The sequence below is a fragment of the Onychomys torridus genome, chromosome 2, assembly GCF_903995425.1.
Source record: "Onychomys torridus chromosome 2, mOncTor1.1, whole genome shotgun sequence".
In the NCBI taxonomy this organism is placed as follows: Eukaryota; Metazoa; Chordata; class Mammalia; order Rodentia; family Cricetidae; genus Onychomys; species Onychomys torridus.
The window spans coordinates 47,492,484-47,509,512 of NC_050444.1; the positions used below are offsets into that span (position 1 = coordinate 47,492,484).

Here is a 17,029-nt window from a genome sequence, read left to right on the forward strand (position 1 = left end):
TTCTGGAAGAGCAGATACTGCTCTTACCCACTGAGCTGCCTCTCCAGCCTCTTACTGTTTTCTATAAAGTTCCACCATACACTTTAACAAATGCTTAGTTAGTAATTAATTACTTCCATGCAGTATTAATACTCTGTCACTGTGGAAAAGAGGTAGACTTATTTTGTATTTAAACATTTTTAAAATATAAAAATTAACAATGTCACCTACGGCATTATATAAAATAGCATTCTTTAAACATTTTATTACACAGAATAATTAAAATTTTGAAAAGTAATAGGACACTGCTTAGAACTCACTTGGTTTGAATTATTGTTCCAAGGAACTATTTTAGTAAGTCTTAAGTAATAATAGCAAAAATAAGAAATAAAATGTTTTATAAATTCTGTTTTTAGAATAAAAGTTCTGCATGGTTTAATCACACTTACAGATTCTGTGTTCATTAGAAAGAACAGCCTATCTACCTGTTATACAGGTCCCAACAAACAACTCAGGGTAAATCAAACAAACAAACAAAACTTAGAAATCTAAATCTAATCAAAGAAACACCCCGGTTCTTTTAGCCTCCCTGCTTTACAATGTGCCTTGTACTGTCTCGCAGTGACCCTCAGGCTTGCCCTCACTGTTTCCTGGGGCTTGCTTTAGGAGAGCAAACACTCATGCTTCTCCAGGGTCCTCGCTTGTCAAACCACCTCTCAGACTTCTGCAAACATTAATGTAGGAGGCCTTCTATCTGTCAAAGGCAAGAGCTGGAGCTTAGTGATACAAAATATATTTGAAACTTCCTATTTGCAAAGCATTCTCTATTATATTATATGATTAAAGCATATAATATGTTCTAGAATCAGAACTCCTTGAAGAACTTTTATTACATTAACAATTACACATAGGATTACGTAAAAAGAAAAGGTTTCATGGAGAACTCAACTAGTAAACTTTCCATACGATCTGCATCTAATGCAGCACCACTTTTTTATTTGAATTATTGGGGAGGATTAACAGGGGAGAGCGTGTATGCTGAGTGACTAATTTGGGGATCACTTATCTTCAACTTTGGGGAAAATAAAAATAAATTAAGGGCACTACTCCTCTGTCACAGATGATTTCCTGGACTTCAGAACAAGGTCCTTAACTGATAAAGACAGTTCCTGGAGCTCTTTCCGAGTAGTGTTGTTGACGTCATGTTGTTCCTTGTCTAATTCCTCAGATGACAGATCTTCCTTCTGCCCACTCTTCTTAGTTTGATTGACTAACTGCTTTACGACCAAACCTTGATATTTCACCAGGAGAGTATGCTGGTCCTGTGAAAAGAATAAAGAACTAGTATGAAGCACATCTTATTTTCTGTGACTAGATAAAGTAGATTTGTTTGAGCAGTACAAACTGAAAGGCTTTATCTTCATGAAACAATGGCCATGTTAGTGGGTAGTGAAAAGCTGAGTATGGCCAGCAAGGTCTGTGCTCTCAGAGTGCAGATAGGGTGCAGATCAGGAAAAGGAAAGCCTGTGCAGAATACATCATAGGAAGCTGATTTAGCAATGTTCTATCATCAAAAACACAAAAATCGTAAGAGTCAAAGAAGCCAAATTGCCTTTAGCTAGGGTTGGCTTCCTTAGATGAATTGGACAAGACATTTGGAGGGGTCCTTAAAAGCTAAATGAAAACTAGGGAAACAGAAGTTCTGACATTCTTATATCTTTTCTGAAAACTTAACTTCTAAAATTAGATAACTTTTCACCATGGATCTTAGAGAATGCTAAAAGATTCTTGAACTATGCTCAATTATAAGAAGAAAACAACAACAACAACAACAACAACAAAACCCTAACTCACTGTCCCGATTCTCTCATTCATTCATTCTCCTTCTCTCCCTGCCCCTCCCCCGCCTCTCTCCCTGGCTGAGGGCTGGCAATGATTCACACTCAAAATACTCCGAATTTAAAAGCTTGAAAAATTTCCCATATATTAAAATGTAACACCTCTGGGATTTTGTTCTGAAGAAAAGCAATGATCTGTGGGACACATCTTCCAGGTGCGTGGAGCATGCTGTGGGTTGAGAACTGAAATAACAGGACTGATGTGAGGTGCAAAACAAGAGCAGGGTCTTCAGTGACCTTCAGCTGTTCCGCAAGCGCCTGCCGGTGCTGGAAGAGTATTTGTCTGCAAAGCACAATCACAGACAGACGTAATTGACAAGGGCTCACCGTTCACATGTTTTCTCTTTAGCATTCCCTTCTCTAGTTTAAAGACTCGGTTCCACAGCACGTTAAGGGGTTCTTTGACTAGGGACAATCTGTACACACAGTACTTTAACTTCAGTCGGCACAGGTAGATAAACACGCTAAGAAGTTACAAAGCGACGTGACAAGGAAGCTCAAAGGATACTTTCTTCGCTTGCTGGGATCAAACAAGCTATAATGACTTAAATAAGGCTTCAGGTAGAGAAGGTCTCAAACCTAATACAACGTCCCGGGATGAGTCATCCGTGGGATTAGGGAGGTGACCAATCAGACAGCAAAGTAGCTCACGTAGAGGAGTAGCAACAAGAGAACCACGTTACCTTTCCCTTTTTTTGTCTCCCTTTTTCACCATAATGTCACAAGCTTCTGTTGCAGAATCCAGACAAGAAAGGAAGTCTTCTATGCTCTGAAGACATTTAATTATACATTTTACTTTTATAGACATTTAATACTGATTTTACACCCCAAACAAAAATTTTTATCAGAGTATTTGGCAAACAGAAATTGTGATTTAGGACTAAAAATGTTTTATGTTCCCATCTTTCTCTCCCCTTCACCTCCCCTGAAAGGTACCTGCATACAGAGTACTAGTTTTAGATTCAGTTTACAGTGATTCTGAGTGGAATAATGTCTGCATAGCGCTGTATCCACAAAGTTCTGACAAAGCTACTAGCCAGCACTGACTTACTTTCTCATTCAGAGAGTTGTGCAGTTTGGTGAGGGCTGCTTTGGTTTCTTCTGTCAATTTACTTAAGATTTTTCTTCTTATCTGTAAGGGAAAATTCTTTTGGCATTGTGTTTTTGATATATGCTCAATATAAGATCAAACAGACAAATAAAACCCCCATATATTCACTACTATGTAATATATCTTGTGTTCTGAATGTTAGGTCTCAAACCAGGGATTAGAAAATTACAGAATCCTAGGGCTAGCCAAACGTTAGCCAAAAGACTTCTGTGTAGTCCTCATCTTTTCAGCCCCCAGTAATATTAGATGACCACAGAGTGACTGGCCATGTGGCAGGAGACTTTGGGTAAACAGACAGCCAGGGGTTTTTCTTCCCAGTGCCACCTGAAAGAGTGCCACTGAGCCACACGGCTCTCACACAGAAAGGGATGCCTGTAAGAAGGGCAGTGGATCTTGTTCTGTGGCTAGATGCTTTTGTGATAAGTGGTATAAGGAAGTTTTCTTCATCTTTCACAGATGTAGATACTGTGAATTTCGTGGTATTGTGGATTAGATGGATTATTCCTTCTAGCACATTTCAGGGAGGGGCTGCTGAAAAGCTTGACTGAAGGATCTGGCTGGTGTGCTGTGTCTGGGAAGACAGGTTCCTCAGAGCCTCCTTGTTCTGTCTCCTATCAATCCTTAACGCCACAGCAAAAGACTGTTAGTAGTGGACTTTCTAGAGTGGACATAAGTAAAGAGACAGGAGACATGCAACATTTCAGTGTTGGGGGATTGTTGCTCAAAGTGGAAGAGGAGGAATCCTGTAGTAATAGAGGTAAATAACTGCACTTCTGTCTGGGTTGGAGGGTGGCCTTTATTATATAAGGGAGTCACAGCACCAAGAAAAATCATGCCACCTCTGTGGTGACAAACCACAGTAATAGAGGGCACAGCATCAGATGGGTGTGGTTTTACCACTTTAAAAGCCAGTTATAAATGCAGATAGCTACAGGAATACCTTCTCACTCATTTTGCCCAAATCTCCAACCATAAGATGGTCCCAGAAGGAAAAGAAGGAAGAGAAAGAGGTGGCGGAATGGTTATTATTACCACAGGAATAGAGTAAACTCTTTTACCTGTAGGTAACTGAGCCATGGCTCTATGTCACATGGCAAGAGCAGATATAATGGGCTCGGGCTGTAGCTTAAGATCATAATTTTAAACAAATGAATTTGAGCTTGTTTCAATATTTAAGTGGTATATTGTCATTGAAAGAAAATGATTATGAACTTAAGAAACTATTAAGGAAGTTATAAATCAACAAGAAAAAGGGAAAGATTGATAGAAACAATTAGAGAAAGTCTTATTTATCATAGAATCATAGAGTAATTAAACCTTTTTACTATAAATAGTTTGGTCGTATTATCAATCCTTATAAAATATATAAGCACTGTACTATACTTAAATTCTTTAGTATTTTTTGCCATATAAAAACTCTTATTTTCCTTTTAAACTATTTCAAATGAGAAAAAAATGTGCTTAGACTCAAATTATATCAATCAGCAAGCAAATTACTAACATACTTCACTTGTAATGGCTGCAGGGTCCTCTAGCGCCATCATTAAATCTGAGGCTAGGAAGTTGAATATGAGGTTGGTGATATCGGTACACACTGTCTTCAGCAGGTGTTTGGTAAGAGCAGTCTGTGTGTCATCTGGAAAAGAAGGACACTTTATGAAGACTAATTTCCTTGAGGATTAAAAGAATCAATAAAAAAGGCACTATTAAGTATACCTGCAAAATACTTCATCCCCTTTTCAAATAATCTGATATTATTGTATAGGTTTGAAACCTCTTCTTGTAAGTCCTTGATTGTACGTTTTCTGCCAGTTCCAGAAGCAGATGTTGAAGACATGAACACTGAACGTACCACCTCAAGATACATTTTATTAAGAGGTCTGTGACAACATAAATATAGTTAATTCAAAAGTACTCCATTTATGTAGATAATAAATTTTGCTTATAGTGAAATAATACTTTAAAATACCTCCATCTTTCTAATAAATAAAATTAATTTGAAGCAAGGTTCAGTAAAGAATTTGTTTTACAGGGCCAGGAATAATAACTTAAATGGACTTTTAAATATTTTTCACAATTTTAAAGTACTCAGAGTAATTGCAGGAAAGATGACAAGAATGATAGTAATAAACACTCTATAAATTAATTTGCAAAACAGCAGAATGTAAGTTTGTTCTTCATTCTTGGGAATCACAACAGAAAAGGTCACAATTCCCAAAGTACTACTTAAGAAGATGGATAAAAAAAAAAAAAAACAAAACACCTATATGCTCTACAATAGATTAATTATAAAATGGTGCACAAGTAGCAGTATCTATTTTCTATTTTTATAGACTACGGCTCTATAATATATTTATGCATAAAATTTACTTATATTAAAAAAAATCTCACTATAAGAGCTCTACCTCAAAATAAAAAAGTTAGATTACTTGAGCTCTTGGATTTCACTATGAGACTTATGTGCTGGGTCTAACTTGAGGGATGACCAGGTCTGGTTAACAGTGGTTAAGTTATGTAAAATTTCCTTCATTTTTGCATGTAACATTAGCTTGGCTCATTCACAAGGTAGATGTTTCTAAACTTACTCTTTGTGAGGTCAATTTCCCCCTCCAGTGACTCAAATCAAAATCGAAATGATCCCTTTCTCCTTTTAGATGCTATTTTTCATGCTATGTAAGGGACAAGTCAGTGATTAGTCCCAGCCAAAACCTAAGACTGCAACTTCAGTGAACACTTCAAAGGGTCTCAGCTTCTACCATTCACTTTGTCCAAAGCATTTACTGAATGTTGAACTGAGCTGCCTCTGAAGGAAAATAAATTTGGAATTCCATAGTTAAATTAAATCCAAAGGTTTGGGAGAAAAAAAAAAAGTCTACCAAGGTGGTTGTGGTGGTGGTGGTACACACCTTTAATCCCAGCACTTGGGAGGCAAAGGCAGGGCCTCTGTAAGTTTAAGGTCTACTGAGTGAATTCCAGGATAGCTAGGGCAGTTACATAGAGAAATTCTTTCTCAGAAAATAAATAAATGAATGAAGGAAGGAAGGAAGGAAGGAAGGAATGAAGGAATGAAGGAAGCAAGTTAAATGTGGTTTTGGAGATCTTAGTAAAAATCACATTCTATCAAAAATGGTAAGAGATACTTGCTTTATTAAGTATTCTGCAAGTTCCGAAATAAACTCCTCAGGGGCATCTTGCACATGTTTCTTTAAATAATCTTCAATTTCATCCTGGAACATGAACATGATATCTGGCTTCTTCTTTCCTGTAACATATGTCAGCAATGGGAAAATAAACACACACTCAACAGCAAAAGGCAGGCAGGTAAAACACACTTCACCAGACAGAAATGCATTTTTATGTCAACAAAACTGCAAACTTTCAAATATAAATATCTAATAAAGTTAAATTTAAATGTTCATATAGTAGAATTTCTTTCAGGTGATCATTTTTCTTAACTTCCTTTAAAACTGACTGTTTTCTACAAGACAGTCACAAGATGAGGGGACTCTTCCTTCTCATGTAACTGGGGAATGCAAGTATTACATAGTCAAGGAGACTGTCAGTAGACTGTCAGTAGACTGTCAGTAGACTGTCAGTAGAGTCATTTCTCTTCTTTCAACAACAGATAGTGAGCAGAATTTCCTTCTTCACGAACCTGAGTGCTTACTGAAGTCTAGTCAGTCCTACAATTGACATGAGAGCTTCAGAAAGCAATAGGACTTAGTTAGAATTTACCCTTTTGGAAAGATACAAAGGAGGAAACCAGAAAAACCCTTATCATTTGTTTTTGCTTTCCAAAGACAACTCTATACTAATGACTAACAATATTGGTATGCAGCCAGTGTAAAGGAAATGTTGTTAACTGTGGCAATGTCACGCCTAACCACTTACTTGAAAGAGTATTAGTAGCAAAGAACATGAACAATATTTTCATTATAAGTGATGAAGCTATACCCTTCTACAAGTGATTATTTCCAGCTAAGTCGGTTTATTGATTCTACAAGGGAAACCTTAGCAATAAAATAAAATGACTCAAAAATCAATTTCAGTCTTAATGAGGATTTAAACAGTTGAAATCATAGATAGCTTCAAAGTAGATACCCAAGTTCTAGTCCCTTCTAAGATCTGCTTTGCAACCCTGATATTCACAGTAAACAGTTTTTTCCTGTTGCTTCCCATAAGCCTTTTGTAGGTTGTTAAATTACATTTCTTCCAGTAATCTTTCATACTGACTTAATTCTGTATTTTAGTTGAGAACCTAATTTCACCCTCCATTTCAGAGATTACAGCATAACCCCTTTTCAAAGCATTGAAATTACTTTTAAGGTAGAATGGCTTTACTACTGTCATAGTGCCTCAATAATCTACACACAAAAGAATGTCACATGCCTCATTTCTCTACGATTACAGGTGTTAGAGAATAACTTTTTAAAAATTCCTCTGTATTCTTGCTCCCACTCTATCTTTGGAATTTATAAACAAGTGCACAAAGTGAAAAGGAACAACACACATGTCACCGTATCAATGCTGTTTAGAATACGGGCAGACAGAAAAACGGCTTCTATTGGACACTTTCCTTTAATAAACATTATTTTCTGCACATTAACAATCGTAGGTAGTTCAATTTTTCTTAGATTATTGTAAAAGAAAGCCTAGGCAACTGTGAGGCTGCAAACAGTAGCATATTATCTTCATTTGAGGTTTATTTATTTTTTAGTTGTTGCTGGGGATAAAGAGGAGGCAGCATTATGTTTCATGATCCTATCTCTAAAAGGGAAGAAATATAATTGTAGTAGAAAAACAAACTATGATGTCTCTTCAACAGTCACCCTTGGCAAACATGAAGTCTAAGCAACCAAAGATGCAAGAGGCAGTGAATTCGTCCCCTCTCAGATGTAAGTAACAAGCCAGCCATGTGTGGACAAATTTCAAACAAGCATGTGATTTTCTCTGCATCAGCTTCCAACATCTACTCTTCACCTTTCAATGTCCTCAACTACTTCCAATAGTTCTTTCAAGGTGAAGAGGTTTTGGGTGCACAAAGGTCTTTGTGCTCACGGATACCACTAGAGAAACCAGGAACGTTAAACATGCAGGGTTGTCTTTTCAAAAGAAAAGATGTAGAACTTGTTTTCTGCCTGGAAGGTGGGGAACAGAGGTAGCTAATAGCTTAGATGGTCCTTGTCCTGTCTGGAGAGCCAGCCCACACCAAGCTCCCAGAAGCACGACTGGAGGTGGCTAATAGCTCAGATGATCTCTTTACTATCTCACAGGCCTTTAAGGTAACACATGTAACTTATCTCTAGAAGCTACCTTCATGGAAGAAGTAACATGTACTTTGAGATGTTTCAATGAAATGCACAGGGGATAGGGTCATATCAGTAAAACTTTTTCCAAATTGTACTGTACTTTTTATGTCTAAAACAAACTATACGGGGTCAGACTTGAGAAACCTAAACCAGCCCTAGCTCCTGAGTTGTGCTGAACTCTATTCCTTCTTGTTTCATGTGGATCAACATTTTGTTAGGCCTGGTTGTCACAGAGACTTGTTCTCTTGTGTTTTTCTTTTCTTTTTTTGCCTAGTCTACATCTAAAATTTTTCACCCTCTTTGTTACAGTTATATCAATAAGTGAGCCAATACTAAGTTCCTCCATTTAGTCAGCATTTCTAGACACCACCCCAGCATTAAGCTTGATTCCAGTTTTGATTTAGTTTAGCGGCAGCATCTCATGTAGCCCAGAATGACTAAAACTCAAGGAGGTTTGAAACTCCTAGTTCTTCTGCTTCTACTTCTACCTCTTTTTTTTTGTTTGTTTGTTTGGGTTTTGTTTTGTTTTTGTTTTTGTTTTGTTTTTTTTTTTTTTGGTGTTTTTTCAAAACAGGGTTTCTCTGTGTAACAGAGAGTCCTGGCTGTCCTGGAACTCACTTTGTACACCAGGCTGGCCTCGAACTCACATAAATCCCCTGCCGCTGCCTTCTGAGTGCTAGGATTAAAGGTGCGCACCACCATGCCTGGCTCCGCCTCTACCTCTTAAGTGCTAGGATTATAACTGTGTGCCCCCATGCATGGTTTGACAGTAATTTTATTTCCAGTCTTACTACTGTTCAATTCTTTCATCTTTTAACTGTCCATTTTTGTAAACTGTCACATGGGTTTATCACTGGGAGAAGATCGGCAATACAGTTAACTATAAGCTGTGCTGTTTTGCATGAAGAACGACTATGTATTGACAAACCTTAAAATGAGAGACTTAACTGTCAAAGACCATAAAAGGCACCTTCTGTTTAGTGACTTCTAGCATGAAAACTAAGAGACAAGTTTATTCTTTATATTACTAAACTGTGAAGTTTGTAGTCACTGAAATGCAAAGCAAATACTCTCTATACAAACACACATACCCAATTCTATGCATCTTAAGAAAAATGTGACCACCACCACGTACACACAAATCTACAGTGAACTAAGGTACACACCAGTGTGAGATGACTGCGACTCCTCGTCACTATCATCATCTTTTCTTCCTTTCTTCTTGACCTTTTTAATTTTGTATTCTCTTGCATTGCCCCCTCCTCCTCCTCTCACACTTCCAGTGCCCTCTGTGGAAATATATTAGTTCATATTACTTCATTAACAAGTTTTAGAAAACGATGATACTATGTTGCTCGATTAGACTTTATGATAGAAAAATGAAAAGCAAACTGAAGAAAAAATTAAATTCTTTTTATGGTCAGTTTCCATGTTAAGATGATAAGGATAACAATAATAAGTTCTATCACTAAAAGTAGAAACCTCTTGAACTTAAGCAAATTCAAGATTATTTTAACTGTAATTACTCAATCCTGACTCTTTTATGTAGCTTGCTGGTATCTTTTTAGTCAAATCCATCCCTTCATCCTTTCTTTTGCCTCTTTTTAAAAAAATTACTTTATGAGTATGAGTACTGTGTCTACATATGTTTGTGTACAATGCACGCAGTGCTCACGGAGGTGTGAGAGGGCGTGAGAGCCTCTGGAGCTGGAATTACAGGTGGCTGAAGGCTGCCATGTGGGTGCTGCAACTCTGGAGGAGCAGCCAGTGCTCTCAACCACTAAGCCATCTTTCCAGCACCCCCTTCACCTTTTCCTGTCCCCTCAAAGAAACATCCTTTCATTTATTATCTGTTATCACAGCATCACTTTACCCTCTTATGACATATCCATTGGTTTTGCCTTCTTGGCTAACGGACGGATTATTATCCATGTTTGGAGGAGTCTGACTTACCCACCATTCACCTAGATTAAGAATTCTTAAGATGTAGTGGTTGAAAAATAACAGATACTGGATAAATGTCTGTGTGTATTAAATCAGTAACAAAAAATGGCATTATAAATTAGCTTATTAATGAATCAATTATCAATTAGTAATTTTCAATCAATTAATTTACTTACTGGAGACTTAATAAACACAAATCACAAGAAAAGCCTATGTCCTGTGCATGAGAATAAAGACATATTACTGAGATAGTTATCTGCCATTAGATGTCTATATTTAGGATCTCATCTACAAACAGAATACTCATCTTACTATGGGTTATGTGTTAAATAGTTTTCAACATAAAGACTACTTATTGAGTAAAATAAAGTGATTTCTATAAACTAAACATACTTTTCTAACATCTAAGCAGAATTCCCTTAGATTTCATTACTTTATTTTCCTCAACTTTACAATAAGAAAAATAAAACCACATGCCTAAGGTGAAATTTATCTTTAATATTTGGTATTGAGTTTCCTATGGGAGGACATTTGAGTTGGACATGATTTGGTGCACCATAATTCATTACTGCCACACAACTTCAGTCACTGAGAACACAGTACTTTGAGAGAAATAGATCAACTATACTGATTTAAGTCACCAATCAACATGTGTATTTTTAAATATCACTTAAATAAAGGGATAATATACATGTATCTGAGTATTACCAGTCACTGGAGTAACTTACTGTTGCTTTTCTGGAAAGATGGAGAGAATATCAGAAAGATCTCCAGAGTCTCACAGAGAAAGGTTTTACAAAAGGAGAAATTTTAGCTAGTGAAATAGGAGTGGATTTTCATAGCAAAAATTATGTTTTAAGCATGCATGTTAGACACCATTACATTTATTAATGGAAGAAGTTGACTATCAATGTTTTTAGCACTGACATAGCACTGATTTGTTGCTACAAGTCAAAGCAGGGAAAATACATGTGCTTGTCAACAGCAAGTTACTAGACGAAAGTAACTAGACAACTGCAACTGAGTGTAAAGGTCAAATATACTTTTTAACCGGAGGTTTGCTCACTCAGGAAACCTGACATTATGCCACATCATGTTTTAGGTACTAGGATACAACCATGGGTGGTTTTGAAACTATTTAACAAACTACAGTGACAAAGTCAGCTGTGGAGGCCACAAGTATGGTCACTATAATGAGGGCTTAGAAAGGCACAAAGAAGTAACATTTGGAGTTGAACTCTAAGTCAAAGACGAATCCAGCTGCTTGAAGTTCAGAAGAAGCAATGGAGTTAAGAGCATAGTTAGTGCAGAGGCCTTGCAGTGAATATGAACTCGGCAAATATGAAAACACAGAAGGGGAAACAGGAGGGATGGGTAGCCATGAAAAAGGCTTTGTTATCTTTTCATGAATACATACAAAATCAGAATACACTGTGTTGTTTCAATTTTCATGATTAAAATTGAATTCACTAGTGGCTGAAAAGTGGCTCAGTGGTTAGCAGCACTGTCTTCTCTTACAGAGAATTCATGTTCCATTCCCAGCACACACATGGGAGCTTCACAACTGGCTGTAGCTCCAGTTCCACCCGGATGCCCTCTTCTGGCCTCCTCTGGCACCAGGTATACATGTGGTGCACAGACATACATGCAGGCAAAACATATACACATAAAATTAAAAAAACAACTTAAATTTTATTAGTAGCAGGATTTGATTCAGATTAGCAGTTAAAATAAAAAATGAATCATTAAATAAAAAGTCTTTCAAATGGCCTGCACAAAGTACAAAAAAATACAAACTCAACTTTCCCAGCAGCACTTGCTAGAAGCATCATTTTTCCAGTGTATGCTTTTAGCCCTTTATCGGGACCCCAGCTGAAGCTACTTGGGCTGACTCCTGCTCCACTCACTCACAGATCTGTGTGTCTGTCCCTGTTCCAGCACCATGCAGTCTGTTAGTACACCATGGCTGTGGTACTTTAGTCAGGAACTGAGACAGCTGCTCTTTACTTCACATTTGTTTTTCTCAGGAGGGGGCTATCTGACATGCAAGTATGGAAATGTGCTAGTGAAACCCTTTTGTACTAGTAACATGTACTTACAAACACTTTGAATGAGTCTCACTTATTCCGGATTTATTACCTGTTGCCTTCTTCCTGCGCTCATCTTTTTTATCCTTTTTATTTGTATTAACACTTTCTAAAATGGAAACTTGCTTCAGATCTTCTTCAGTGATTAAATGCACAGGATTATTTTTCATTTCCTGCAATAAAACATGTTCTTTTGGTAGGCAATATATACACACACACCATTTCAAACAGCAGAGAAGTTGCTTATCAACTCATCCTAATGCTCATTGTTGGTTTTATTGCTAAAGATGATACAGCTCTTAAGTGCTACTCTGAGCCTGTCTGTCTTTGTGTCTCAGCCTCATCTGCTGTTCTTCTTTCCCTGGCTAATGAAAGCAGCAAGGTGACCACAGCGCATCCACTGCAGAGGGAGACACACTCTTCCCCAGCTTTCACTGGCTCTACCAGGCTGAAGAGAATCCTCTTGTCCCTTTCTTTTTCTGAGACTCTTGAGCACTGCGCCACCAGTGTACTTGCAATTTCAAGAAAGCCATGGAAACGGCTATAACTCCAATGACTATGAGTTGCATGCAACCAATTCAAATAAATCTATTTTTCCTATGAATTAGTTACCGAAGAGCTCTACCACTTAAATTTTATGTTAATAATTAACAACAAACTGGAACTATTTCCAGCTTCAGAAATCAGTTCTTTTTTATGAGACAGTTCTTTAATCTCTAGTGACAGAAGAACACTTTCACAGTAAAAATAGTATCATTTTCTATTTGGTTCCCTAGAAAAAAATGTTTAGGATAATGAGGAGTTCAGTAATAAGATTACTTTCTCCAAATCCATCCTTTACTTTTCCAGTTAAACAGAGTTCAAAGAAAGGTGATGAACATTTTTAATAAGTGATAACTAGCACACACACACACACACACACACACACACACACACACACACACACTTCCAGCCCTGTATTGACATACATTCTTACCAGAGTATCATTTTTTTTATTTGAAGATAAGCAATAAGAAGGTCTACTTTTCCCCAGTACACATTTAAACCTAGTTTACTGATGTCACATCAATATTTTTATTCTTGTCTGCTAAACAGGACAATTGCAGAAAACTATCTCATAGTCACACTACTAAGGTTTAAAAGAATATAGTTAAACACAAATGATTTACACACTTAATGGGTCTGCATGAATTCAGCAACAGCATATTAAGACACAGGGCTTGCTTTATCTGAGAATAGGCTTTGTGCAGAGATGGTGATTTTAACTACAAGCATGAACTGGACAGCTATGAAGACAGGCCTGGCAAGAACTCTACTTAAAAACACTTTGAGACAACAGTCAAATACCAAAAACTTCAAAGAGAAAATGTTCAGGAGCTGGAGAGAAGGCTCAGTGGTGACGAGCACTAGTTACTCCTGCAGAGGATCCAGGTTTGGTTCCAGCCTATCATGGTGGCTCATAGCTGCCTGTAACTTAAACTTAGGGGATTCAGTAGCCTTTGCTGACCTCTGAGAGCACCCAAATACAGTTACACATACATATACACAGATATACATGGATAAATACAAATAAACAAATATTTTTTAAAAATTCATCAGTTTTTGATTGTTTAAGATAGGTTTTTACTATACAGTTCAGGGATGATCTTGGGCCTAACTAGACTAAAACTAGTATTCCTTACCTTTAGCTCCTGAGTGCTGGAATTACAGAAATGTACCATCATGCTTGAAAACTAATTAACTTTGACAGTAATAAAATTTCTTTTCTCAATGAGTTATTCTGTTACTTCTAACCAGGTAAATCAATGAAGTTTTGCCAGATTTAGTGATTATTTGTGGTGCTACTCACGCTTTGTACTAAAACTATGTTCACTGATTTTCTTTCTTTGATGTCTCTCTGATCACAAAGTAAGTCTGACTTACAGGTGACACTTTTAAGCATTTTAAGTTTTAACAGTGGATCAAATTCTTTGGTGACTTAAATTGAAAACTATGTAATTTTATTGGTAAGATTTTATTTGTAAAATTAGTTCTCTAACTTTTAACAGGTTCTAATGAAGATGAAGAAAACTAATAATAAATCCTAGAGGACGTAAAAAAAGAGCTGTGCAAGATGATAATCCTTTGTGGTCAGACTGCTTACAGTATTTCCCAAAAGGTATCAGATGATCCTAACTGGAAAGAAAACACTGTTAAGATTAGCAGTGGAAGAAACTCTGGATACCTTTTCCGCTTTTTGGTGCATCCGTTCACTGAACAGTTCTGTACAGTCATTTATAAATTTTTCACTGACCACAACTGTGTCACTAAAGACTATAGGTGAAGCTTGCTTGCTGAATGGTCGCATCACCTGCTGAAGCAGCATGGCAGCATCTTCAACTGACAAAGAACTGGGTAGCAGAGGCTAGAATTATAAGCAAAATGAAAATGAGAGAAATACAGGAAAACACAGGCTAACTGTTTCATATGTATAACATATATATACGTGTGTAGCTATATTTATAAATGTGATTTCCCTTAAGGAACCTCATTTAAGCCAGTGGCTTTCAGAAACAGTTATGATCCCAACTTTCCAAACTGTTTTTCTAGGCTCATCGGCACTTGGAGCTCTAGAGTCATATAACATTTTTTTTTAACCCAATTTCGCCACTTGCATGCCTTATAGGAGTATCAAGTTGGGCAAAGCACTACCCAAACCTACAGACCTCTCTATGCTTCTCTCTTATAAACCTAGAAACAATTCACCAGTAATTCCTGACAAATTTACCTGTACAAAGTTTCTTTTCAGCTCTATCATCTGAATTATTATTTTTAATTACTATTTTACACATCTCTTCCTAGGAACTGCCTATCTTAAGAGAAGATACATGTTTGTCCACCATATTTCTAGCACATAGATCAGTGCCTACTACACAGAAACTACCTGAGACCTGCTGTAAGAATAAGGATGCCTTAAGAAATTTGGCAACCACAGCAGGAGTCTTCCTACCTTATACAAACATCTATGTTCTGATTAGAAGTAACAGACTGGCGTCCAGGAATTACCCATAATGGGATAAGCAAATGTACCAGGATGTCTGAGGTCAGGCAGTTGTATAAGCTTGGGTATGACATTATAATGGCTACTTTCAACTGCTAACTGACAAAATCTAGAATTACCTGGGAAGAGTCTCAGTGAGGGACACTCTAGATCAGATTGGCCCATGGGCACGCCTGGAAGGACTCCCTTGATTGTGTTAATTGGTAATGGGAAGACTCAGTCTAAAAGTTAGTGGCACCATTCCCTGGGTTTGGGCCCTGGATTGGATAAAAAGCAAGCATGTATGCATGAGTTTGTTCTCTGTCCTTGACTGTGGATGTACTATGACTAGCTGCTTCACATTCCTGCTCCCCTGACTTCCCATAATAGATGGGCAAGTAGGAGCTGTGAGCTAAAACAAGCCTGTTCATTCTGAAGTTGGTTTTATCAGGGTATTTTTCATAGCAACAGGAAAGAAAACTCAGTCAGATGTGCAAAAGCTCATCAATTTCACTCTCAGGACTGAAATGACTGCTATATTATTTTCTTTGATTTTGAGATTTATAAAATTCTGGATTTGATCATGTACACTTATAACATTACTCTAAGCTTAAAATACTTAAAATTTTGTTTCTGTTGTAACAATGACTACTAGAATTTACTTCTAAAGGCAATATTAGCTTTACACACCCTATTTCTAAAATGAGCATATTTTGGTAAAATATCACCCATCACTGGTTTAACCAAAAATTAAGAGAAAAAGGTAAAACATACAGAAATATCAACCCATGTCCCCGAGCTGATGGCTTCCTCTACTGATGCTTCCACCTGGTCCACGAGTCCTTGACCAACACAAGCTGCCTTCAAAAACAAGAGTTGTGTATTCTTATATCTTTTCTTTATATAGTTCACAGCATCTGGGATTCCAAGTCTGGATAAAGCATCAAATTCTAGAAATACACAAAGTTGAACAGAACTGTCAATCCCTCACACCTTCCAGAAGTCTTATAAAAAGTTAAGTTCTACACAAACCCATTCTTTGATTGTGAATGTAATGTATTCTAGTATTTTCTGAGGAATACAATAAACACAGTGTTGCTTGTTAAATGGTTCTTTTCCTCGATGTCTATTACTAAAGGTTCCTGTAGGAAACCTGCTTCAACTTCTCCCTGCACACAAGTTGTGTGACCTCTTCCCCAGCTGAAGGGTTGAAGGAAAGCGGGACTACAGAGCAACACAAGGAGAAACGGCAGTGAAGTAAAGGGCAACAGTGCAAATTAAAACTCACAACTGGAATCTATTTTCCTTATTTTAGTTCAAGGAATGAATTGTATTTTTAAAAATGTGTCACTGTACAACAGGACAGAGCCATTCTCCAAAGTAGACCATTTCACATAACAGACTCAGATTTACAGATGTTACTGCATTGTCAGAGATCAAGTGAGCCTAAGCAAAGTCCTGTACTGGTGTGTTCAAACCGTTCTTGACAATCTTAGGGACTATGCCCCACTCTCAGGTTGATCAGGGCCGCACTCAGGAAATGAAGTGCCTACTGCTTTGACTCAGTCAGGCTACTCTACAGAAATGAGAGCAGCACCTCAGAAGTACACTTGAGAATAATATTCATGTTTCTGGGTTGTAGAAAACTGAAAATGTAAGCATTGCAAAGCCAACAGTCAATG

At 37.3% G+C, this 17,029-nt stretch overlaps 1 protein-coding gene across 1 annotated transcript in view; it reads right to left on the reverse strand.

Annotated features, from left to right (window-relative positions):
• Positions 1–17,029, reverse strand: part of Ufl1 (UFM1 specific ligase 1) — a 31,710-nt gene continuing 14,681 nt past the window's right edge. Inside the window, exons 9-19 of the mRNA XM_036178404.1 lie at positions 16,122–16,297; positions 14,553–14,732; positions 12,381–12,501; positions 9,464–9,586; positions 6,133–6,250; positions 4,705–4,868; positions 4,494–4,624; positions 2,929–3,009; positions 2,561–2,646; positions 1,980–2,160; positions 1–1,301 (exon numbers count right to left, since the gene is read on the reverse strand). Of these exons, the coding sequence (XP_036034297.1) occupies positions 1,083–1,301; positions 1,980–2,160; positions 2,561–2,646; positions 2,929–3,009; positions 4,494–4,624; positions 4,705–4,868; positions 6,133–6,250; positions 9,464–9,586; positions 12,381–12,501; positions 14,553–14,732; positions 16,122–16,297 (1,580 nt within the window). The 3' untranslated portion in view covers positions 1–1,082. The remainder of the gene's footprint in view (positions 1,302–1,979; positions 2,161–2,560; positions 2,647–2,928; positions 3,010–4,493; positions 4,625–4,704; positions 4,869–6,132; positions 6,251–9,463; positions 9,587–12,380; positions 12,502–14,552; positions 14,733–16,121; positions 16,298–17,029) is intronic.